Source organism: Crotalus tigris, unplaced genomic scaffold, assembly GCF_016545835.1.
Source record: "Crotalus tigris isolate CLP2741 ecotype Arizona unplaced genomic scaffold, ASM1654583v1 scf7180000017666.379230911805:20528666, whole genome shotgun sequence".
Lineage (NCBI taxonomy): Eukaryota > Metazoa > Chordata > Lepidosauria > Squamata > Viperidae > Crotalus > Crotalus tigris.
In genome coordinates, this window is record NW_024096552.1 from 2,512,516 (window position 1) to 2,539,041 (window position 26,526).

Genomic DNA, 26,526 nt, shown 5'->3' on the forward strand with positions numbered 1-26,526 from the left:
TTATATCCAATTTATGTTGTATAAAATTTATCCATTTTTCCCATACAACAAAAAATTTCTCTTGCGATCGCTCCTTTAAAAAAGCCGAAATCTTTGCCATCATTAGCAATCCAAATTTTATAACATATATTCATATATATTTATATTTATAACATATTTATAACATATAACATTTATAACATGTTCATATATATATATATATATGAATATTAAAAACAAAACGGTGATTCCTGGATAGACTCATGTTAAATAATAAAATATACGAACACCAGGAAGTTACAAACTATAAATAGTTTTAGTAGAATAAAACCAGAATAAAACCAAGCTTTCTCTGGCTTCTGCCAGCATCATCAGGGTAGCGTCCAATCGATGGGAGAAGCTATTTATAAATGTGGCTCTCTTTGCGCCCAGCTTCTTGACGTCATCATGGGTCCCAGCCAATCCACCTGCGTTTTGATCGTAGTTTCTGTATTGCAAGCTGTAATTTCCTCACTTTCCTTGCTTGTGCCGATACCACAGCTCTTCCTCTCTTCTTTGTATGACTGTAAGTCGGGGGAACTCTTTAATTCTACATAGTTAAATGTGCACTGTCTGTGTTTATGTTGTTTATTCCCCTCATCCTCCCTCTTAGTACTCCCTATTTCCATTCTCCTCCCCGTTTCTCTGTTTACGATCCTCCTTCACAACTATATCCTCATTGTTCGTCTCTGTAGCCCAGGATTCCATTGTGTTTGTATCATGCTGTTTCCCGATCTTTCGTATCGCTTTGTTAACTCCCCTTTCTATTTTCTCTTCAACGGGGGTGATTTTAACATCCTCCCCGGAATTTGTGGCACCCACAAGTTGATTGTTAACCCCTTCTCCTGAGGGGACTGTCCCCTCACTGTTGTTTATACATTCACTCATTACTTGGGGGTATGCAATCCTCCTTAAAGGTGGAGAGGCAGGGTCCTTGCGATCATGATTTGCATCTCCTTGTACATTCCTACGGGAGGTCGTTCCTCTCAAATGTCTGTGGGAGCGTGTGGAGGCTCTAAGATTATAACAAACAGCCTCCTCATCTTCCCGAACTATATATATTCAGATTTCTTTTTGCTGACAAGAGTTAAAGATTTAAGTGGGAGACTAATATAGATATTTCAGAGTCCAAAATAACTATACTAGTCTCCCACTTAAATCTTTAACTCTTGTCAGCAAAAAGAAATCTGAATTTGTAATGTATCGCAGTAGCGACTTGAGCCTGCTTAAAGCCCCTAGTTGGAGGGCTGCAAGGCAAAAGAGATTATAAAAAGTAGAACTGCAGTATAGCAGTCAAAAATGCCAAAGGTGCAATCAATCAGACTGTCTGTCTGAAAAACTTTATGTATGTATGTATGTGTGTATATATATATATGCATATGCATGCCCGGGATTCGCATTTTTGCAGTTATCAAAGATGTGTGTGTGTGTGTGTGTGTGTGTGTGTGTGTGTGTGTGTATGTGATGTATATACACATCAGTCCATTTTGAATACATAGTGGAAAAAAAGAGTCTTGAGAGTTAACAAGGTTGATACTATATGGTGTAATGCAGGGGTGTCAAACTCGCAACATCACGTGACGTGTCACAACATATCATGACTTTTTGTCCATTGCAGGCAATGGAGTGGGTATGGTTTCAGCATGACATATCCGGCAGTTTGACACCCCTGGTGTAAAGCTATTACAGAATCTAGTTATTCTGCTTCAGATATTGCAAAGTCTCATCCCAGAAGGCAACAAAGAAAACTGGTCATGGAGAGGATGTATAGTGTCCCAGACAATATTGCGGAATCTGCTCAAGCATTGCTTATATGCTATGTCCTGGATAGAAGGAAGTGACCTACCAAAGCAGCTAGACTGCTTTGACCTGGCCTAGAGAGCATGCCCAATGGTCACTCTCCTTGATATGATAATGTTGCAGGCAGCCGTGTTCACAGACAGTCCTACCCCCATTGCCTTTGCTTCAATGATGCTGAATTTCCCTGGCATAAATATTATTCTCCCTTACCTGGGAGGGGTGATTCCCTTAGAAGCAACAAACTGAAACCTTTAAAGTATTTTTGTGCATTTTAGGAAGAAATTAAATAATTTCTTATTTAATAAGAAAACAGCTGGCAGTAGAAATGGGTGATGGGGAGAAAACTGCCAGGGACATAGGACAGAGTGGTGAGCAAGGGTGAAACACCCTCCTTGGCGTTTAGTTTTTAACATTCTCTGTCTTGGACATAAAGATGACACTGGTGCTCAATCAGAAATTGAAAGTTAAGACTCCACTGATGTCTTCTCAGGGAAAATCAAGAGGATCTCCCCTTTTGTGTCATTTCCTGACACCCTTTGACTGGGAGTGGGCATGCTTAATAAACATGTGTGGATGAATAATTAAAATAATAGCTAATTTGGCCATTATATGGGAGATTATTATAGGCCAATTTACATTTTGCCAAATATTAAAATTAAATACTTTTGGATGTCCTGGAGTAATACTGTAGGTCCAATACCACCAAATATTCAGAGTGTAGTATCAAACCTCATCCAAAAATAAGACTATTTACAGTTCCCACCAAAACTAGCTGCAGACAACTTTTTAATAGAAGGAGAAAAGCCCTTTACTGTTTCATCACATGATAGCATCATTTGCAAACCAAATAATAAATATAACTCCAAGATATTTTTATTAAATTATTTTTTCATTAGGCATCTGTATCGTGATTCATAAAGCCAGGTCTGTGTACACAGTCCCCCACAACATTAAAAGAAGACAAGGCATGGATCCATACATGCCCATAGTCCAATTTAAGATTGAGAAAGTTTGCTTGGAACTGGATTCACCTCTATTCCACTGTATCTCTTCCAAAGACTCAGGTCAGCAGAAGGAGGGGAGGGGAATACTAGGGAGAACCTACGGGCTCTCTGTAGTGATCCACTCTGATGAATGTGGATGCTGCAGAAGGTATTAGAGGATTGGCAATTTGGGCATTTGCTGCAGGCAGGCCCTGATTCCCATAAGGTGGATTGTGCCCTTTGGAAGAATTACCTCTCTACTCCATAAATAAACATGTGATAGAAATCTGAATTTGGGTGGGTTTTATTTCTGATGGAAAGGTTTTTTTTTTCGTGTAGCTGTAATCAAGAAGCAAAGGGATTTCTCTATTATATTTTATTATGACCTATATAAATGACATCAAGTTCATTTAAATGTATAGAAAATATCATATAGAAAATATAAAAGATTACATGTATATAAACAATAACTCAATACAATATTTAGATTCACTCCTAAATATGTGCATTTCTGAAGTTTCTGAAACCTCTATGGTTGCCTTTAAAATTCTGTTTCAAAGCAGCAGCAGATAATGAATGTTAAGAAATCCTTGTACCATTTATGTATTCAGAGTCACAGAAAACCAGCCAACTTCAGTCAAGCCCCAACTTGTTTCTAATAACTTTTACACAAAGCAGAATATAAATTGTGCAAAGTGTCAGCCAGATGATCTGCAGCTCAGACAACAGTTCTTCTGCCAGCCTCTTTCCTACATTTTGGACATAGTCCTCTCTTTTTGTTTTTGTTTAAAAAAAAAAAACCTCATGTAATGTGCATTGGAATAATTTACAGATAATCATTTTCTTGGTGTATATTACTATATATTGATATAAAAATAAGATGTGCCCTTTATTACTTCAAATGATTTACAATTACAAAAATCACTATGGTTCATTTTGTTTATTTACTTCTTGCTAGGAGAGACATGTAAAGTTTGGCATCACACACAAAGAATTAAGTAGACTTCTCAGCTTGCAAAGCAAATGGAATATAAATTTTCATCCACTAATCAGCTTGATTCTTTCAACAAGAGGATGGATTTGCCTAATTTCTAATACTGATTTCATTATTCAGGCAAATAATATCAATTACATATTGTTCTTGTATCGAAAATGCTCATTTTCAGTTAATCTGACTGAACAAAGCAATTCACAAGGATAGTTAGTCTTTATTTTAGGCTAAGAGTCCAATTTACTGGGAGAAAATCTCCTGTGCAAACTTTGTTCAAATAAATAAGAGCTGTGTAAGCATCCTTGCACAACAATTGTCCTTGCACATCACTACCTTTATATTTTTTTAAAAAATGTATTCAGATTTCTTTTTTGCTGACGAGTTAAAGATTTAAGTTGGGAGACTAGTATAGCTATTTCAGACTCATTTGTCCTCTTCAGCTAACCACACCCTTTGTGGGATTCAAACCAGGGCAGTCTACATGCTAGGCAGTGTATTAACCACCAGGCCACCGGCTCTCCTCCTGTCTTTGTCAGCCGAGTCAAGGGAGTATATACAGAAAGTTTTTCAGACAGACCGGTCTGATTGATTGCACCTTGGCATTTTGACTGCTATACTGCAGTTCTACTTTTTTTTTATAACCTCTTTTGCCTTTTGGAAAGTTTTGTCTGAAAAACTTTCTGTATATACTCCCTTGACTCGGCTGACAAAGACAGGAGGAGAGCTGGTGGCCTGGTGGTTAATACACTGCCTAGCATGTAGACTTCCCTGGTTCGAATCCCATAAAGGGTGTGGCGAGCTGAAGAGGACAAATGAGTCCAAAATAGCTATACTAGTTTCCCACTTAAATCTTTAACTCTTGTCAGCAAAAAAGAAATGTGAATTTGTAGTGTATCGCAGTTGCGACTTGAGCCTGCTTAATGCCCCTAGTTGGGGGGGCTGCAAGGCAAAAGAGATTATAATAAAAAAAAAGTAGAACTGCAGTATAGCAGTCAAAATGCCAAGGTGCAATCAATCAGATCGGTCTGTCTGAAAAACTTTCTGTATATATGTGGTCTGAACCAAAAATAGCTGTAATCCTGGGAATGGGTATGTATTTGTTATGTATAGCATATATTTGTTCTGTGATTCTTTTACGACTTGCATTGTATGAGCAGTGATAAATTTATCATACAAATATTTTGACAAATTTATAAAATCTTAAAATTCAGTGTCAAATACTTATTTTAGATCTATTTAAACATTGCTTGTTTTGTGATTTTACATTGTAATAAAAAATAATTTCTGCTTTACAGAGGGTTAGACATTTCAAAAATTAATTCAGGTAAATTAAATACAGAAGTTCCATATCTTTAAAACAGAAAACAAAAGGATTTTCTATGGAGTTGATTTAGAGAGACACTCCTTCATTGGCCTCTTTAAAATATTTTGCCCTTTTTGCAATGGAACAGGAATAAGTCATTGAATCATAGAATAACAGAGTTGGAAGGGACCTTGGAGGTCTTTTAGTCCAACCCACTGCTCAAGCAGGAGACCCTATATTATTTCAAACAAATGTCTGTCCAGTCTCTTTTGAAAGCCTCCAGTGATGAAACACCCACAACTTCTGAAAGGAAGTTATTCCACTGATTGATCACTCTCACCATTAGTAAATTTCTTCTTAGTTCTAGGTTGCTTCTCGGTTAGTTTCCCTCCATTGTTTCTTGTCTTGCCTTTGGAAAATAGTTTGATCCCCTTGTAGGAGCCCCTCAAATATTGGAACATTGCTATCATGTCTCCCCTAGTCCTTCTTTTCTCTAGACTAGACATTCCCAATTCCTGCAACTGTTCTTCATATGTTTTAGCCTCCATCCTGCTAATCATGTTGCTGGTTGCTCTTCTCTGTACTTTTTCCGTAGTCTCAATGCCTTTTTTATATTGTGGTGACCAGAACTGGATGCAGTATTCCAAGTGTGACCTTACTAAATTCAGTACTAGAACTTCATGTGATCTTGATTCTATCCCTCTGTTAATGTAGCCTAAGGTTGCATTGACTTTTTTGGCTGCTGCAAAGGAAGTTCATATAGAGATATAGATCTAAAGTCTGCTGGGTCCCTCTACAACAACGGAATGGAAACACCAAACTAATCAAGTTCTTGGTAATTTTTTTTGCTCAAGAATCAGCTCCATTGGTGCCTCAATTTGAGCAGCTGGGCTGATTTATTTTCCACTCAGCTTTAGTCAATCTCAGTTGCTCTAATGCTGATTTTTCCCTTTTGAAGCATCAAAACACTCTGATTTTTTTTCTTGGATCAAGCCAGATCTCTCACTATTTACCTGCTATCACATTGTGCTCAGAAACTATTACTTCACAGGTCTTTGGAGGCTTTGCAGTTCCCCACACAGCAAACTGTCAGTTTTTTGAGAAACCACCAGAGGAATTCACAGAAGGAGAAGTAAAAACATGGAGATGTGGGCACTGATTGAATAGTTTTTGCACCTTCTTATTGGTCAATAGAAGGAAGTATGGAGCAGTTTGAATTTGGCAGCTAGGCCAATGCCTGTGGATCTTAGTCAAACTACTTTTGAAGGTTTGGGGAAGGGAACTGCAATTGTTCCTTTTGGCCTCCTTTTATGCCCTACAGCAGGGGTGTCAAACTCGCAACATCACATGATGTGTCACGATGTATTGCGACTTTTTTCCATTGTCAGCAATGGCGTTGGCACGGTTTCGCTATGATGCATCCGGCCTACGGGCCGGCAGTTTGACACCCCTGCCCTACAGTGTCTCCTGCTTCTTGAATAATTGGGATAAAAAGGAAAGACACATTACTTTTGATAAAGCAGAATGGCCATAGCAACATTAAGAGACCCCTTGGCTCATTATCTGACATAACTGCATCTGATCAAGCATAGCTGGATACATGGCTACATTGTTGAAATGAAGCTCATAAAGCTCCTTCTCCTGGAAGGTCTGCTCCACTTCCCTCTGAGCAGAGTGGATGGCGAGATTTCAGCTGATGAAGGCAGTGAAAGAAGCTAAGGACAGGAAGCAATTCTAGGGAATTATATAAATCGGCAATATGTATGGTTTTGTAGATATATATTTCCTTCATCCAGACTGTGCCAAATTTTCAAGCAGAAGTTAGAAAACCTTTGGATAAAAATAAATCTATCATCTTACTTTGGGTTACAGAGTATCACTGAATATCGTATCTGCATTTTCAGGCTCCAGCTGCTTCAAGGTATCCTGGAAAAAAAGTACATTATTGCTTCTTAATGAAAAAGCCACAGTTTTCTGACCTTGTTTAGCATGTTGTATTATTTTTAATCAATCTTTCCCTTATCTGACAACAGCTATTCAAACCCAGCAGTCTATGGGAATCAATATGCACAGATACCCTGCTCACTTACCACTCCATGTTGAGTCTAGCAGCAATTAGGGGTGGATTATAATTATACTCAATTTGCAGATTGAAATATGGAAATCACAGAAGGATAAGCAACTTGCCCTGAGGGCGTATGGCAAAATGGATTAAATAAGATCCTAGAATTCTCTTGATGCAGTTGTAGGTGCCCATGCTCCCATGTCATTCACTAAAAACTGTTGAGAGTTGTCAGATAACCAGATTCTCCTCTGATTTTCACCAAAAAGGGCATGTTAAACTCTCCAAAATGGGAAAAAGTAAAAAAAAAAAGAATCTGATCCATCTTTTTAGTGATGTCATAGCATCACGGTTATGTTTTATGCAGTTCTCAAACATCAACAAACTTATTTTTTAAAAAAAAACTAAATCCATAGAAAAGTTACCCATCCTCTGTTATTATCACCAAATGCCATGTCAGCCTCCCCCAAGGACTCTGAATCATGTTGTTCCAATTCTGCCTTGCTTGTGTTTCTATTACAAAAATTACTATTACATTACCTAATATTATTTTTTTCTTCCTTTCAGTCATGTCCCATTCTCAGAAACTGACTTCCTTTCAGTCATGCCCCTGCAGATTACTTGGCAAGTTTTCAGAAGCGATTTGCAGTTGCCTCCTTCCAAAGGATGAGAGAAAGTGACTGATCCAAGGTCCCAGCTGACTTTGTGACCAAGATGGAATAGTATTCATGGTCTTCCAGTTTCTAGTTTGATGCATTAAGACTGCACCAAATTGTAATTGCACTACTAGAATCATTTCTTAGTCATAAGAAGTTTACTCTGCCTGAAACCTGTTTTTCTCTGGAATTATGTGGCTGTTATCTTTGTGGTTAAAAAAGGCTGTAGACCATTTGAAAGAGGACATCACCAAGTATGGTTAGGATTATGGAAAAAAGTTTTATGAGCAAAGCTTAAAGAAACTTTTTAGCTTAGAAAAAAGTTTGCCCTTTCTAGCACTACCACACCAAAGAGGGCAAACATTTTTTTTTTCTTGGCTGAGGAAGCATGTTCTAATGGGCTTCAATTACAAGAGATGGACTTTGGTTGAAAACTAGGAAAAACAGAAGAAGTCATTCCTTACAGGCTTTGACAGAGATTCTTAAAGAAAAACTGGATAGCCATCTATTGGGAATGCTCTATCTTGAAGCTTCCTGGATTTCAAGAGAAAATGGCTGACAAGTAATTTTACGACAGATGCTTTTACACTTATAGGGTTAACTCACCAGTGACGTGGCTTTGGCAAAGTTCAGGTAAGCATACAGCATGACGGCAATGTCATTCTGGCCTGCTTCTAGTGCGATGGAGAGAGCTGTGCTGCCATCCTACAGAAGAAGGCAAGAAGATAGACTTAAGGCTGCAGTAATGGTGGGGCTTATGGGGATCACTGTTTTTGTCAATTATTTTGTCCTTATTTTGGTGGCCCACCCACCTCCTGGAATTGCAGGAAATGCTACCTGGGACTGAGCCATCTAGATCTTTGAATTGTTAATACAGGGTAATGGTCCAGATATGGCCATCAGAGAGACCAGGTTCTCTGCAGATTACTTGGCAAGTTTTCAGAAGCGATTTGCAACCAACTACTATAGTTGGTTGACTCCAAGCCAATCATGTCCTCTCACTCGATCTACTTTACAAAATTGTGATTGTAAAATTAGGAAGTACCCCTAATGTATGCCATCTTGAGCTCCCTGACAATAGATTATCATCCCCTCTACCCTCTGCATGTAATGACAAACAATTGCCTGACATTGTGCTGTCGGCAATGTGCACATAATACTCATTTTCTGATCAGCTACACAATACTCATTTTTCAATCACATACTTAAATAATAGGAAAACTATGGTAAATTATAGCAGAAGGCTCAGTCAAACATAGGATCAAGGAGGTTGGTGTGTGTGTGGAATGTTAGAGTAGAATTATTTGAATTTAACTGTCTAATGTGGAAGGACATAATGTCTTGATGATATTATTCCCAATATGCCCTGCCTCCTCTCTTTCTTTCCTAAGATTGAGCTGCAGTTACTCAATGATGAGAAATAATTACTAATTGTTTCAAATAGTCCAGTACTAAACTTTGGTACTAAGTATGACTCATTATTTTCCTGGTGAAGTGAATGAAATTTATTGTGCAGAGTTTTTGCTATGAGCTCTGAGATGGAAGACAACCTAACAAACTCAACAACGGCAGCATAAACATAAGCAGGATTTACATTGTCTGATTGGGCAACATCACACCCAGGGGTAGCCAACAGCAGGCGGACAATCTCAGCATGGCCGTGTTCACAGGCACACATCAGTGCAGTAGAGCCATCATCATCTTGCAAGTTGACATCTGCAGCACTTGCTAACAAGGCACGGACCATCTCGAGACGTCCATGGCTGACAGCTAACATCAATGCAGTCTGCCCAGCCTGTAGGAGTGTTGAAGGAAAACGAAGGAGTTAAGGGGTTGCCAAATTCAGAGTAGGGAAAAACCTGTTGCAATGCCTAGCTCTTAAAAACTGAAATATTGAAGAAGCACAAACTTTGTTAAGATTCTGTATATCTACTGCAGCCAGTTAATAGCATTTTAAAAGATTTTGAACAATTTCCATGCACTTATGTGAGAGTATGATTACTACTTCCTGGTTGTCACCATCATTCTCATCCTCATCGTGGCCCCCCAATTTTGCAAGAATCTCTTGGGACTGTTAGTACCTGACTGGCTTTGGCATTCACATTGCCCTTTTTCAGTAGCTGCACAATAGTCTCCATGTCACTCTCTGTCTGGGAGGCAGCCAGCGCTGTGAGCATGATGGCTGTATAGCCAGCTTTGTTCTGTTGGTCCACATGACATAAATCTAGAATAGCAAGACAGTATTAGAAATTTCATCCTTCTGGAAATAAATATTTGGATATGGTGGCTTCCACAATTTCAAGTGAGCTGCTGGGAAGCAGTGGTAATTTTTTTTATAATGTCTCTAAGGAAAGAGATATCATAAACAGGGAAGTTACTGGAGAGAGTCCACCATTATCTATCTTCCTTTGGTCAAAAATCTATGAAACCTCTATTTTGAACCCAAACATGGTAAGGACATTTTAAGGAAGATCAAATATGATATTACATTTCACATAGAGAAATATATACCAAACAATTGGTAACAATTGCAAAAAAGTATATGCAAAAAATTATTTAAGTGTGTGGAGAGGTGTAGGTTTTAGGTAGGAATAGTGCCCTCCTGACATAACCCTACATCTTTCCTCTGAGTTTCCCAAATAGTTGGCCTTCTTATAACCATCTTCTAGATATCAATCAATCAGAATAGAGCAGGAAGGGACCTTGGAGGTCTTCTAGTCCAACCCTTTGCTCAAGCAGGAGACTCTATACCATTTTGGATAGGTGGCTGTCACCCCTAGTTCTTCTTTTCTCTAGACCGGCCATATCCAATTCCAGCAAATGTTCTTCATGTTTTAATCTCCAGGCCTTTAATCATCTTAGTTGCTCTTCTTTGCACTTTTTCCCAAAGTCTTAGCATCTTTTTTATAATGTGGTGACCAAAACTGGATGCAGTATTCCTAGCATGGTCTTACTAAGGCTTTACAATGCAGTACTACTACTTCATGTGATTTTGATTCTATGCCTCTGTTTATACAACCAAGGATTGTATTGAGGGGTCTTTGGTGCTCTCTGAGCTTGCTTGTTTTCTTGCAAACATTTCATTACCCTAACTCACGGGTCCCCAACCTATGGTCTGTGCCCCACTGCTGGGCCATGGCCTACTGGCCACTAGGCCATGGGACAAGTTGGCCTGTGCACGCACGCGTGAGCACGCATTCACCCCCACTTATGCTAGAGCCCACAGACTCATTTGTGTATGTGTGCAATGGCTATTACCTGCACACACATGCAAACAGGGTCACTAGCGCGCACAGGTTGCATGTGCAAACAAGGCTGCTAGCCCTGTGTAGGTGTGTACAGCCCCATTCGTGCGCATCTGTGCAAATTTCACAGCTGCTCGCTTTCCCTCCTGGTCGCCAGCATGAAAAGTTTGGTGTCCTCTGCCCTAACTGGATAACATCATCAGTGCTAGTAAGCAGTGCTATTTGCTGTCAGTTTATATTCTGAGTTGCCTGTCTGGGTGGTTCAAGGCAGTCTTAAGGATTTTTTGGTCAGGCTGTTTACTAATGGCTCTTTGGCAGTTCTTGATTGGGGTATTGTTTATTTGATTGTTGGTCTGAAGTTGACCTTGGAGTTAATCTATGCTGATCTGAGTGCTGATTACTGGTGAGGAGGTGGTGGAGTATTTCTCTCTTTTGGGCTAGTTGACATCAGTTTTTTCCCAGTCCTCTGATAGTTCTCCAGTATTGCAGGATTTTTTTAAAGATATGGTACAATGGTTCTGAGATAACATCTGACAGCTCCTTCAGAACTCTGGGATATAATCCATCAGGTCCTGGTGATTTATATTCATCAAGATCAGATAAGTGTTCTCTTACCATTTTCTGGCTTAGTTTAATTTTTATTTCTGTCTTTTACAGCTATGTTTTTGGTAGGTTGGGCTAGTTTCTTTTTGCATGAAAACTAATGCAAAGAATGAGTTAAGCAGCTCTGCTTTCTCTCTACTGCCTGTTACTTTCTTGCCATCTTCTCTCTTTAGCGAACCAATTGTTTCCTTGACTTTTTTTTGTTACTTATATGTTGAAAGAAACTTTTTTAAAAAAATTTTTGATTTTTGTTGCAAGTCTTTATTCATTCTGATCCTTTACTTTCTTGACTTCATATTTGCAGATTCGGGCTATCTGCTGATACTCGAACTTAGTTATGTGTCCCTCTTTCAATTTTTTTACTTATCCTTTTTGTCTTTCAGTTTACCATATTTGGTCAGGGGCATCTTCGTACAAGTAGTCCTGTCAACCTATGACCACAATCAAGCCCAGAATTGTGGACATAATTTGGGGCAGTTTCTGAGTGCATCACCATGTGACTGTGCTCAATTTTATGACCTATTTTGCAGCAGTTGTTAAATGAACACTGCAAGCATTAAACAAATGTCACAGTCATTAAGTGAATGCAGTGGTTGTTAAACAGACCCATTTTCATTAATAGGCATTTTTTCTGGATTTCACTACCTTTAGCGAGATCCATTGTAACTTTGAACAGTCACTAAGCAACCAGTCATTAAGTGAGAATTGCTTGGACTATTTTTGGAAAAATCCTCACTCCTTGCATTAGGCCTAACCCTTTCCTGCCAGAGTCTCAGCCATCCAGCTTCTTACTGATAGACTGGGGTGCTGCTGTGGCCAGAGCATTGGTCTGTGAATTGGGGCATTCAGCCTTAAACATTCACATTGAGTGGTCTTGATGAGTTTCTTTCCCTTCAACCTCTTTTACTTCATAAGGTGATTGTCAGTGCTAAATTCAAGTTTAAATTCCATGGAGGATGGAAGTATGTTGAATGCAAATAAATTCAGGTGCAAGCCTTAATGCAAAACCAGTGCACACCACAGGGTGCCTGCAGAAGGCTCCTTGGTGCACAGCAGGTTTTCTGCATCATTTAATTTTTTAAAAAAACATTCTCCTAATTTAAAACATGAAGAGAAAAGCAAATACATGGTGAGGCAAAATGCCAACCAATTGCTTCATATTTATTTCAAAAGATGTATTTGGATCCAAGACTGCTTCACAGGCTTTTCAGAAGATAAAACTTAGAGAGGTTGAAATGCAGGGTTTGGTTGGAAGTCTGCCAAATCTACCTTGGGTGGGATGGGGGTCAAAATTAAATTAGGAGGGGAGAAACTTTCCTGGGGGGTTTAAAAAGGCATCAGGCAGCAACCTCTGCAAGTTATGTCAATGTCCATGTGGCAACTCTGTCAAATAATCTATGGGAATTATTTTTAAAGTTGGCAAATCATTTTGTCCATGACAACACCCCAACACATTCTCAGAATTCAAACTGTCCTCACCAGCCTAAAGTGGAGCCTGCCTGGCAACTCTTAGGCTCCTCTGGCTTTAAAGTCACCCTAGGCTCTAGAAGCCAAAGTACCCTGGCAAATGGACTGCCCTGGACTAATATTGCTGTTCATTTATGTGGGCTAAGGACTGACAAAGGACTCCCTCCCATTTCTTTTGTCCCCACCTACCAGTTTCAAGCAGCTTTGCAACAAGGGGGAAGTTGGAATGAGAGACTGTATAATGCAAAGCCGTGTTGCCATTAGCATCCGCCATATTGATGATGAATTCTAGCAATTGCGGGGAAACAGCCCGGAAATCCATCAAGTGCAGTGAGATCAACTCTAGGTCGGCTTCTTTGTGGCAGGATAGCTTGAGCCAATAGTGGAGCATTGAGGTATAGGCTATTTTCTGCCAGAGTACATATAAGAAAAAGAAATAACGGGAGGTAGGTAAGAAATTGTTAGGGCCCATTTTTGCTTGCTGTCTTCATGACTGAAACCTTTGTGCTTTTTCAGTATTTCCATTGCTTATTATCTTCTGGCAAATGGGCAAGGTATCAGCAGAGGCCATTTTATCTCTAAATCCACCCCAACTTTAGAAATAAACATATACCGTCTCTCCATCCATTTGTGGATTGGGACTCTCTAAGTATTTCTGAAGAACTGCACAGGCTGAAAGCAATTCCTTGCTGAGACCTAACCTGGTAATCGAAAGAAAGCAAAAAAAAAAAAAAAAAAAAAAAAAAAGAGGGATATTTTAGTTTCCGTCTGCTTCTACATATATTACTAACGCTAGTATTTAGTATTATGTGCCGAAAACTGGTTTTTTGTCTTCTCCTCACTTTTGTTTTTCCCTGGCTACAAGGAAGAGTTAAGCAGGATTCATTTTCACTTCTCATGATTTTGGGATAACTGTGATTTTTAATCCTGCCTTAGGCACAAAGCCAGCTGGGCAACCTTGGGCCAGTTACTCTCTCAGCCCTAGAAAAGGGGCAATGGCAAATCACTTCTGAAAAACTTTGCCAAGAAAACTGCAAAGACTGTCTCTGAAAATCAGACACAATTGAAGAAAAAAAATGTTTATTTTAAAACCAGTCAGCACACTAATTCAGTTTGTGGTCAGCTTGTTTAGTAATTCACTGGAACCTGTGCTGGAACTCTTGTTTGTATATAAGACAATTTAGATAAAGTGGGAGCAGGAGGAAGAAAAGGGAATATATCAACCAAGTTTTTGTTCAAGATTACATAGAGCAATAACCCTAAATCTGATTTAGCATTAAATTAGGAAGTTCCTCTGACAGGGAAAAATAATACAGAGAGACAGAATTTATGGTGAATTGTTGTTTTGTACTAGTTCAGGGTTATAATTCAATGACAGTTGTTCAACAACTGTTACCACCTTTTAAATACAACATATGGAGAGAGCTATTTACCCAAGAAGTAAAGAACTCTGAAACTGTTTCCAGGATTGGGCATTGTGTAAAGCAGGGAAGGATCATTTTGTGATGCTCACATATCCTATTATCAAATAACAATAGTGCAATTTCAACAGGATATTAGGGGGGAGGGCGTTTGGAGTCAGCAGAATATGAAGATAGCTGCAGATCAGCTTTAAATTGCTTTTAAAGATTAATGGTGATATAAAGCACACAGTGCACAGTGCAGACTCTCAGGAGCTCTGAAGATGTCCAAACTGAGGATTACCCAGTTTTGCCTGTTGGTTCCTTGCTGGGACTGTCTGCTGCAGTTATTTTCCCCACCTCGACAGGGACGCCAGGATGTAATGTATCTGTGGTAATTCCAGAAAGCTTCACAGCTTCAGCTACAATTCCCTGCCCAGAAGGGAGGCCCTCATTCGCCTCATGGTATTCACTCTCAGTGCTTTCATTGTCTGAAATGTTCTCAGCTGTGCTGGAGTCCTCAGAGGAGGTAGACTCATACCTGGAACAACACAAGGTTGAGAAACAAGCCAAAAAAAGCCTGAGAAGCTATTCTAGATTCTGTTCAGAACAGAGAGATACTATAGCAAATCCTGGCTGTGTACTTCAGAGTGGAGAAGTTCAGGCTTCCGGTTTTGACATCATGGTGAGAAAGATGGGACTCTGTCTTTTGCGTTTGATTTCGCCCCACTGGGAACCCTGGAAAGAGTTGAAAGTTGCCCTGTAGAGGCAACAAACAAGGAGGGGACCCTTGTTGATTGTGAGAGGGTGACGGCCCTTCTGTTTGATCGGAGGAAGCCCTCCAAACTGGCGGGGGAAAGACTGGCTACATTCATGTAGCTAATCAGAAGCTGCTGACAACACAAGACAAAAAGCATTAACAAGCAACCTTTTAGCAACATGCATGAAACTGGGTGAGACTCTATACTCTCTTTAAGACTTTAAGACCTCTTCCTGGAAAAAGCTGCCCGAAGCACTGTCCTTGATGAGAGAGGGAAAGGGAATTTCTACCACACTCCCTCAGGTAAAGAAAAGTGGCGAATTAATTACTTGGGAGAAACAGAGAAAATTACATTAATTTGGAATTAATATAGATCTATGGCTTTGAAATTTGGGGACTAAAAGTGTTTTTGAGACTTTTTTTTAAAAAAGGAGAGATTTGAAAAGCTTACATTATAAGTTGAGATTTAAAAAGCTGGAAAACAGTGCTAATGACATGTAGTGATGAATTACGGTACTTCAATTTGTTATGCCTAAAAGAAATTTGGCTTGAAGCCCAGATTTAGATAAAACTCTTGCTGACCTTGGAAATTTTCACTTTTGAAGATTGCAGCTGGGAAAAGGATAAAATACAAAAACTTTTGGGCTACTTATCGATGTGGCAGAGACAATGAACTATTTTGAAACTGGCTTGCCTGAACTACGAATATAAATATGACCTGACTTTCAGAGCCGTGTTGTAGAACTATTTCCCTGAAGGACAAATACACTTCATTGCTTGAGATGATTGAATATTTTGGATTACAAATCCTTGATTGATGAACAATTTTTATTATAAAGATCACCTATAAAAAATGAAATGGATGCCCCATACTCAACTTTAAATGGTAAAAAACCATTTCTAACACCTGTTCCCAAAGGCTTCAGTTTGACATATTACCAAGAAAATATGGATGAAGATCAGAAAGAAATTCTCTCCATGCTAAAGAGACTATTGCTTTAGCTCATGATGAGACTAGAAATAACACAAAGGAGATAAAAAAACAATTTTCTAATCTAAATTTACAAACTCAGAACATGACTACAAAGAAGGAACTAGCAATCCATAAAATAGAAGGAAAACTAGAGGAAGCAGATCCAAAGATTGAGGACCTAAAGGAAGAAACCAACCAACAGATCCAGACAACTGAAGAACTAGAAGACAGAGCGACAATATTGGAAATGGAAGAGATATCTTACCAATCAAGAATTCAGGACATATTCAAGGAAAAGGAAGAAGATCTGATTGAATGGAAGATAGAGCTGTTAGGAGAACTGTGGGGAATTGGAGAAGGAGGGAGGCTGTTTAATGAATATCAATAGGTTCGTTCTTCCAAAAATACTTTAACCAAATGGTCTTTCTTATTCCAAACAATATACACAAAAACAGAGGAAAAATTATTTGATGGTTTAAATGCATTCACTTGGAAAGTTAATTGACAAAGGAAGAAAGCTAGAGTAAGGCTGCAGAAAACAGAGGTTTTGATCTATTAGATGGGATATTATATTATTAACTAGATGTTTTAATATGGAGAATAGATAATTGCTAGAAATAGAAATACTATTATAACTAGAAAGATAAGATTTGTAACTAGAATATTAGATTTTGGTATAAGAAGGAAACAGGAAAACACTAAGAAATTTGAATAAGGGAAGCTTTTGGTTACCCAAATATAACTTACTTTGAAATTATAAACAAAAGAGACATTTTGAACACTGATGGGAAATTAAAACTAAAAAAAAAGAAAAAACAGGATACTGATTGAACATATAGATATTAAGTGCAAATGCCATTAAGATATGTTTTGGTTAGAAAACTAATCTAAAACTGATATTATTGATATTATGAGAAAAATGTAACAAAGATGTTGATATTCAATTGTATATTTACTAATAACAATAAGAATTGTATTTGCCTAGTGTGGGAAAACAGGTACTACCGGAAGAAGAGAGGAAACATTTGATGGTGCAATATTGGATCTAGATTAAAGAAGCTAATATATACCACTGAATTACTAATGGACCCAGACAGCACGTTGTCTATTAAGTACTTGATTGTAAAACTAGGAAATTAATAAAATATTTATAAAAAAAAAAGAATGGAGAACTTCAGAGATGCCAGGTGATTTGGGATCTTGCAGGCCACAATGAGACAATGGAAACCTGTCTTGGTACAAATGGCAACTTACAATAAAAGCAGCAAGGGTAACTAGAGCTCCATCCCAGTGATGGATTATGATAGAACTCCTAGGCAAACTCTGACAAAATTGTTCAGTTATTGGGTTTCTTTGAGGTGAAGATGGTATATTGCTTCTCTGAACTCCAAATTAAAGGTTACAGAAGCAACAAAATAGGAGTCCGCGGCTATGGACCTGTATGCCTTTGCTTCCTCAGTTAAGGAATTGAGGAATGAATTTAGGCATTGAGGAATGAATTGGGAACTTCCCATTCTCTTTATAATTCTGAAACTGAGATTTACCCTCCATTGACACCCACAAAGTGGAGGCTTTTCTTCCTAGTTAGTATTTCTGTAGGTTCTTCCTTCTTCTTCATAATTGATGGGATCCCTGCAGTGGATGAAACTGTGGAGAAACAAAGGAAGGTAGTAACATCAATTTGTCAAAGGATTCCATGGCACCTTTCTCCACCCCACTTTCTTACCTTGATCCTCTTCTCCCTTCTGCACATCCAATTTAGGGTCTTCAGAGAGGCAAGGAACTACCTGTTCTCCTTGGAGGGAGTCAAGAAGTGAATATTCAGTTTTCTGCAGGGATTCTTCAGGTTCTGAAATAGGAGAGCGGCAACAGATTACTGCCCCTTGGACGTCTTTTTGATTATGAAGTCTAAATATTGCTGTTTTGTGGGTTCACATTAAGGAATGCAATATTGTTCCATATAATGTATGCAATAGAATACATGGCTTGATTACAACCTGGCCAAGTGCCATATAATAACTTAATATTTCAAGCCTGGAAAACAGGGAACAGATAGTCTTCAACATACAATTACCACTGAGCCCAAAACTTCCATTGCTAAGCAAGACAGTTGTTAAATGGGTTTTGCCCAACTTTACAAGCTTTATTGCCACAATTGTTAAGTGAATCACTGTAGTTGTTTAATTAGTAACAAAGTTGTTAAGTGAATCTGGCTTCCCTATTGACATTGCTTGTCAGCAAGTTGCAAAAGGTGATTACATGGCTCTGGGACACTGCAACTGTCATAAATACATGCGAGTTGACAAGAGTCCGAATTTTGATCAAATGACCACGGGGTTGCTGCAATGGATGTAAGTGTGAAAAATGGTGATAAAGTCGCTTTTTTCAGTGCTGTTGTAACTTCAAATGGTTATTAAACAAATGGTTGTAAGATGAAGGCTACCTTTATGGAGCTTTTGTTTGTACACAAGCAATATTCCTTCATTGTATTAAGCTATGATTTTTTTACCAATATTCACAGTCACAACTCTTCGTTCTTACCAATGGCTGCTGAGGAGCTTGCACAACCACAATCATATAAGGTCAGCAAAATCAGGCTGCTTAGTATCCCATCCAAATACCCTCTGCCATGGGATACTCCCTGCTATTGCCCTTTTTTCAAGACAGTTGGTGCATTTCCAAATTAAACTTGACTGCAGCCACAAGAAAGCTTACAAAGCCCACTAGGGGCCAAGTATTGAAAATCAATCCAGGAGACTGAAGTTTTGCTTAAAGATAGGGCAGTTCTCCTTCCTCCTTTTTTAAAAATTAATTTGCTAACATAAATAATCATTTTAACTGTATCTTGGGGGATGTCAAGGAAAGTATTCATGGACACATTCGCTCAAGCATCATGTTGGAGACCCTGGATGTAATGCTACTTAAGTATATGGTGTTTGTTTTATTTATTGTATTTTACTTACTCATTCAGTCAGGTTCTTGGCCAATTTCTCTCCTTAAAAACCATTCTCTAAATGCATAAGGTTGCTTTGCTGCATAATTTAGGGGTGACATGATAGCAGTATTCCATTATTTGAGGGGCTGCCACAAAGAAGAGGGGGTCAAATTATTCTCCAAAGCAACAGAGGGCAAGACAAGAAACAATGGATGGAAACTAATCAAGGAGAGAAACAATTTGGAATTAAGGAGAAACTTCCTAACAGTGAGGACAATTAACCAGTGGAACAGCTTGCCTTCAGAAGTTGTATGTGTTTCATCACTGGGGGGTTTTAAGAAGAGACTGGACAGCCACCTATCCAAAATGGTATAGGGTCTCCTGCTTGAGCAAAGGGTTGGACTAGAAGACCTCCAAGGTCCCTTCCTGCTCTATTCTGATTGATTGATATCTAGAAGATGGTTATAAAAAGGCCAACTATTTGGGAAACCCAGAGGAAAGATGTAGGGTTATGTCAGGAGGACACTATTCCTACCTTAAACCTACACCTCTCCACACACTTAAATATTTTTTTGCATATACTTTTTTGCAATTGTTACCAATTGTTTGGTATATATTTCTCTATGTGAAATGTAATATCATATTTGATCTCCCTTAAAATGTCCTTACCATGTTTGGGTTCAAAATAGAGGTTTCATAGATTTTTGACCAAAGGAAGATAGATAATGGTGGACTCTCTCCAGTAACTTCCCTGTTTATGATATCTCTTTCCTTAGAGACATTATAAAAAAAATTACCATTGCTTCCCAGCAGCTCACTTGAAATTGTGGAAGCCACCATATCCAAATATTTATTTCCAGAAGGATGAAATTTCTAATACTGTCTTGCTATTCTAGGTTTATTCTGGGAATTTCACACACTATTTTAAAACTGCTTTTTTCTTCTGCTCCTACTGTAAATTGCAGCAAAAAAGTCAATTCCTTCCATGCACGCTTCTTTTAAGATTAGAGCTGTGTGGGAAAATAATTGAATTTTACCATAAATTTGCAGGCCAGGTATTAACATTTTTCCCAGCTTTGACAACAAGGGATTCTGCCATAAATTTTTATCTCTCTAAAGATTATGAAAATCCTGCCAAGCCTTTTGTACTGACTATTTTTAATAGATCCAGATATAAACCAAATTTAATTTAATACAGTGCTATATCATGCGTCATTTTAAACATTATGTATATGAATTGAAAGTATAGTAATTACATATCTTATCTTTTATAAGATAAACTTTTTACAGGATAAGATTCCAATTAAAGGCAATAGATAAGCAAAATATCCACCCCTGCCCCAGAAGTGAGGCAGGCTCCCACTCTCCAGGGCTTTCAGAAGAGTTTGAAGACCTGGCTCTGCTCACTTGCTTGGGACTTGGAGTGGAGTAGCAACCTTGAAGTTGGCTAACTACCTTGAAGGGCCCCCCACTTTTAACTTTAATTTATTCTTGTTTTGCCTGCCTCTTATAGAATAGAATAGAATAGAATAGAATAGAATAGAATAGAATAGAATAGAATAGGAGCTGGAAGGGACCTTGGGGGTCTTCTAGTTCAGCCCCCTGCGCAAGCAGGAGGTCCTATACTATCTAAGTTAGATGATTGTCCAGTCTCTTCTTAAAAACTTCCAGCGATGAAGTGCTCATGATTTCTGGGAGTAAGCTGTTCCATTGGCTGATTGTCCTCACTGTCAGGAAGTTTCTCCTTAATTCCAGGTTGCTTCTCTCCTTGATCAGCTTCCAATCATTGTTTCTTATCCTTCCCTTTGGTGCTCTGGTGAACAACCTGTCCCCCTCTGCCTTGTGGCAGCCCTTCAGATACTGGAACACTGCTATCATGTCTCCCCTATTTCTTCTTTTCTTTAGACTGGTCAAACCCAATTTCTGCAGCCATTCTTCATACGTTTTGTTCTCCAGACCTTTGATCGTCTTAGTTGCTCTTCTCTGAATTTTTTCCAGTCTCTCAACATCTTTCTTGCGGTATGGTGACCAAAATTGGTTGCAGTATTCCAGGTGTGATCTTACTAGGTTTTTATAAAGTGGTACTAATACTTTGTGTGATCTTGATTCTATGCCTCTGTTTATACAACCCAAGACTGTATTAGCTTTTTTGGGTGCTTCTGCACACTGCTGGCTCATAGTTAAGTGATCGTCCACCAGGACTCCAAGGTCCCTCTCATAGTTACTGCCTCCAAGCCAGGTCTTGCCCAATCTGTATTTGTTCCTTTGATTTTTCCTGCCTAAGTGTAAGCCTTTGCTTTTCTCCACATTAAAACTCATTTTGTTGGATAGGGCCCATTGTTCAAGTCTGTCAAGATCTTTTTATAAATATATGATATTTATATGGTTTTTAAATTTTTAATTGTACACTGCTCAGAGTTGCTCTATAAATGGATAAGCAGTCTCTAAATTTGATAATTAAAAGAATAGAATAAAATATTGTAATGCACCCTTGGTTGAGAAAGTGAAGAGAAAGGTGCATTACCTCATGGCAAAATCCTGTTTCCAGTACAGTCTATGGCTGGAACCTGGGCTGTTGGCAAATGAAACAAGGACATGGCTATGTATATTTAAACACTGGCTAAAGATTAATTTTTAACTACAAGTTTTAACTTCTCTTATTTTATTCAGTCTGTCTTTTCAATATTCTGTGCCTACCGAACTGAAGGTAAAATCCATAAATAGGGCTTTATGCAGATGTATTGCTGACACCTGGACAAGAAGAGATCATGGCAACTCTTGAACAAAGAATCCTTGACAAGGAATTGCAAAATGAATACAGTAGAAAACCAGCTGATAGGAAATGGGGCCACAGCAAGACCTGTTGCAAAGTTTACAGTTGTATTATTAATGACAAATTAACTTTAGGCTGATTTTTTACTGTTCAGGTAGTCCTCAAGTTACGACAATTGGGCCCAAAATTCCTGTTGCTAAATGAGACATTTGTTAAGTGAATTTTGCCCCATTTTATGACTTTTCTTGCCAGAGTTGTTAAGTGAATCATTGCATTGGTTAAGTTAGTAACATGATTGTTAAGTGAATCTGGCTTCCCCACTGATTTTGCTTGTCAGAAATTCTCAGAAGCTGATCTCATGACTCCAGGACACTGTGACCGTCATAAACATGAACCAGTTGCCAAGCGTCTGAATTTTGAGATCACATGATCTCAAAATGGGAATGCTGCAATGGCCATGTGAAAAACAGTCATAAGTCATTATTTCAGTGCCATTGTAATTTCAAACTGTCATTAAACGAACTGTTGTAAGTCGAGGACTACCTATACCACATAGCACTAGAGAGTTAAAGCACTTTTATTTTATTTTACTGTTTAGTTAATATTTTTCTTCTTTACTCTTTCATTTCTCTGTCTTATTGTCTTGATATATACAGTATATCTGCAACCGATAATAAAGTAACTGAATATCTTGTCTGGATAAATGAGTTCTGTTCCCCTGAAAGCAAATCAAGGATAGATTACTTTCCTTGTTCCTTACCTCTTGTTTCTTTATTTCCATCCCCATCCTCCTCTGTGTTGACAATGCTGATCTTTTTCACAGAGTGAAAGGTGGTGGCTGTGTTTGCTGCTCCAGCATGAATTGGGAAAGTGGTTTCTATCATCTCACTGCTGTGGTATGTGGCACAAAGTGGTAACTGAACTTTCTCAGAGACTGAATCTTTGTCTGCTGAAGGCCTGAAGCTGGCATAGGGCTCCTTGCTGTCCAGGAGCTGTGCCCTCTGAGGCCCAGTAGCTCTGCTGGCTGCGATGTCTGGCTCCCTTTCCATTTGGACAACTTTGATTGCATCAACCTGAATGGGGGCATTCCACTGCTGTGCACTTTCTCCCATTGCTTCCCATTCTGTCAGGCCCTCATCTCTTGTTGAAGTTTCTTTGTCTTTCTTCTCCCTGCCCTGCTGCTCCAGTTTCTGATGGGCAGCTTGGAGATCTTGGAGTGCTCTCTTCAGTTGTGTTTCTAACACAGCAATCTTGGTGGATAGGGACTGAATAACTTGGCATTGCTCCTCCACTTCTGGGCAATGTAAGCCCAACTCCTCCTCCTTGACTGCTACCCCTACGTCACATCTTCCCACATCCACATTCTCTTCTCCATCTTCAACTGTCCTTCCCACGCCCACTGACCTCACTTCTTTCTTACCCAATTTATCCTTTATGTCAGATCTGGTACTGCTGTCCTCTATATTTCCACCTGCCCCCTCTTCAGGGATGTCTATGTAGAGCTCCCCTCGTGATTTGCCCTTGCTAAATCCTCCTGAGTGCCCCAAGAACTTCTGGCTTTTAAGCTGAACACTTAGCTGCCGTTTCTCTTCCTGTAGCACTGAGATCTTCACCTGAAGGACAGGGATCATCTTGACCTGTTCTTCCAATTGGCGCAACTTCTTCAAGGCCACAGACATCTGCTCACGAACATATTGAAGATGTCCTGGAGTTGGTGAGACTGGAGTGGACAACCCAGAACCAATTGGTGTGAATTGTCCAGGAACACCTTGCCGTGAGCCATTGTAAGAAGTTTGATGTGAGATACACTGGCTTCCAACCAAAGAACTTGTTGATCCAGATACACTGCTATGGAGACTTCCTAGACTACTTGCTGTGGGGGTTTTCCCATCTAGATCTGCCTGATCTTCTAACTTCTTTCTAGCATCCAGCAAAGTTTTCTCCACACGGGCATTGAAACTGCTGTGAATTGCATTAGTGTACTGTGGGTAGAAGCTACGGCCACAATAAGAATAGGAGGAATGGCGACTGTCCATACTGGCATTGGAACAGAGGGACTCGGTGGATGTCCACCATGAACCAGTGTAGCCATAGCCCCGAGGCAATGAGCTGTAGCGCGGTCGGCGATGAACTGGAATGCGCTTAATAGTGTGGCCTTTCTCAATGTCATCCACATACTTGAGAAAGTCCAGATCAAGGCGATAGCCATAAGGAGTCTCCACTGAGTAAGTTAAGTCTTGCTCCTTCCCATGGAAGATTGTAGTAGAGGTGGGATTGACCTTTCCTTCAAAACACAAAAGAGATAGATCAGTTTAGAACACTTTTCGATCAGGGTTGAGGATGTATATGAAAGGACTGACCACTGGGATCACCATCACTTAGTTGAATAATGACTGTTTTGCATATCATTGCATATATTGGCTGATCTCAGTATAGATAGAGGTAGTCATAGACCTAGCTGCAATCGTCTCCTACTTCCATTCTGTGAGAGAGAAAAATTAGCTTAGAACCCACTGTATTTTTTAAAATGCCTATTGCATCAAAATAGCTCCCCTCAAATAAGGGGGGACTAGTTTAAATCAAATAGAGTACTTGTAATCAGTAAATAGGAACTCTACATTTTTCCCAATTTTGCATTATTTGGATCTGACGGCCAAACCAGCAAGCCTCATTGGTTGATTGATCGACTGATCAATGTAGCAAAGCTACATCATAAAGAGTTCAATGTTCACTCTGGCAAGCCAAAACCTCCATTTTCCTTAGCATTTCTTGTAGCATTTTCAATTTAATTCTAGCTTTTATATTATCAAGCATCTATATTAACATGGGTAAAAGAATGGATAACTCTCAGAAACAAAAGGTTGTTGTATTTGGAGGGATATGACTCACAACTTGGTTGGCATGCCTTTTTATGGTATGGGAAAAATAAAATGCATAAGTACTTTCAGAACCACTATATAAGAAACATATTACTATTAACATGGGAAAAAATAAAATGTAACATATATTTGAAAATACCAGGATAGCTTTCAACAACAGAAACATTTATACATCCAAATTTAGTTAACTTTGAGAAAATATGGACATATAGAAATATTCTAAATTCTGAAGGGAATTTAAAATCTAAGCAAGAGTTGGAAAATAAGGGTGTAGATTTATCATGGTGGACACACTTATTAATGCAAGTTAGATATGATAAAGATGTCAAACTGTATGGATTTTATAAAGAGCAGACTTTGTTTAATCAGACATTATTAACCTCTGATGAGAAACTAATTAAGAAAATTTATAAATTTTTATTGAATTTGAAAATGGAAGATGAACAAGTTAAAGAAAAAATGATAACATGGACAAAGAACTTTGGATATAACATAGAATTAGAAAAATGGCAAAACTTGTGGGAAAGAAATTATAAACTGACAATGGCAGCTTCTTATGAAGAAAATTTATATAAAATGTTCTATAGATGGCACTTGCCACCAGCAAGATTGGCAAAAATGTTTTAAAATATGTCAGATAGATGTTGGAAATGTAAATATAAGTCAGGTACTTATTATCATGTATGGTGGACATGTGTTGAAGCAAAGAGGTACTGGAAAAATATATATTTGGCTAGAAAAGATGTTGGGAAAAGATGTAGATTTTAAACCTGAACTTTTTTTATTAGGTATTATGCCAGAAAAGATTGATAAACAAAGTATATATTTGATTTTACATGTGATAACAATGGCAAGAATCATATTTGCACAATATTGGAAAAAGGAAGAATTACCATCAAAAGAATAAATAATTAAAAAAATATTAGAATGCGCTGAAATGGACAGACTTACTATGAGGTTGAAAGAAAAAGAAGAAATAGTGGCTTCCGGTTTGTTACGCAGCCACCATAGACAGCTGGGAGATTTGCTCTCTCTCCCCCGTTCAATTTCGCATCACTGGGGGGCCCTGAAAAGGACCAAAAGTCGCCCCAAAGAGGTGACCAGCAAGGAGGGGCTTTTGCTGGATCGCGGGAGAACAACTTTCCCATTAGAGATGGCGATCCCTCCAAACCGGTGGACAAAAAGACCAGCCATAGAAATATGGCTCGTCCCTAGGCTGCTAACAGCCAAAGTCGCATTTACCATCTGGCAACTTTAAAGCAGCATGGAAGAGACTGGGTGAGATCTGCCTCGCTTACATCCTAATTACTTAATTATTTGCATAAGCTGCTAAAGTACTTTCTCCCCTGTGGTGAGGGAAGGGGGATTTTAGCCCTCCCTCCAGAAATAGCAGTGATTAACCTCTCAAGAGCTTAAAACATTTAAAAAAAAATACTGGGATCCTAATTGGAATTCTATTTCCTAAAATTGATGGATTATAAGACTTGTAACTTTCTACTCTTTATTTTTTCTTTCTGATTTTTATTCTAACTATTATTGAAGATTTGGGGTTTCCCCCCCCCTTAAGATAGAGGGGAGGGGGGAAACTGAAAAGATCCAACTAACTCTGAGATGTAGCTAAATTTGAGACTGTAACCTGCTATTCTTTAAGAGACACTTGTTGACAGCTTAGAAAATA

The 26,526-nt window shown here is 38.7% G+C and overlaps 1 protein-coding gene and 1 long non-coding RNA gene across 7 annotated transcripts in view; one reads left to right on the top strand and one right to left on the bottom strand.

The window, feature by feature from the left end:
* Positions 1–267: 267 nt before the first annotated feature.
* LOC120305089 lies at positions 268–23,651 on the top strand. 2 transcript variants are annotated; one of them, XR_005555916.1, is made up of 4 exons: positions 268–544; positions 7,725–8,446; positions 22,793–22,865; positions 23,568–23,651. It is a non-coding gene; the product is annotated as an uncharacterized LOC120305089 (long non-coding RNA). The 2 variants fall into 2 exon arrangements; XR_005555915.1 differs by lacking the exons at positions 22,793–22,865; positions 23,568–23,651 and adding an exon at positions 18,024–18,421.
* Positions 5,718–26,526, bottom strand: part of KANK2 (KN motif and ankyrin repeat domains 2) — an 88,641-nt gene continuing 67,832 nt past the window's right edge. For 4 of the 5 annotated variants that reach the window (XM_039336465.1, XM_039336464.1, XM_039336466.1 and 1 more), the window contains 10 exons: positions 22,730–24,253; positions 17,988–18,110; positions 17,806–17,908; positions 14,833–15,069; positions 13,742–13,829; positions 13,318–13,537; positions 9,895–10,037; positions 9,408–9,608; positions 8,420–8,518; positions 5,718–7,021 (listed from right to left, as the gene is read on the bottom strand). In XM_039336465.1, coding sequence (XP_039192399.1) covers positions 6,962–7,021; positions 8,420–8,518; positions 9,408–9,608; positions 9,895–10,037; positions 13,318–13,537; positions 13,742–13,829; positions 14,833–15,069; positions 17,806–17,908; positions 17,988–18,110; positions 22,730–24,253 — 2,798 coding nt within the window. In that variant the 3' untranslated portion in view covers positions 5,718–6,961. The remainder of the gene's footprint in view (positions 7,022–8,419; positions 8,519–9,407; positions 9,609–9,894; positions 10,038–13,317; positions 13,538–13,741; positions 13,830–14,832; positions 15,070–17,805; positions 17,909–17,987; positions 18,111–22,729; positions 24,254–26,526) is intronic. The other variant, XM_039336468.1, reaches the window with a different exon arrangement.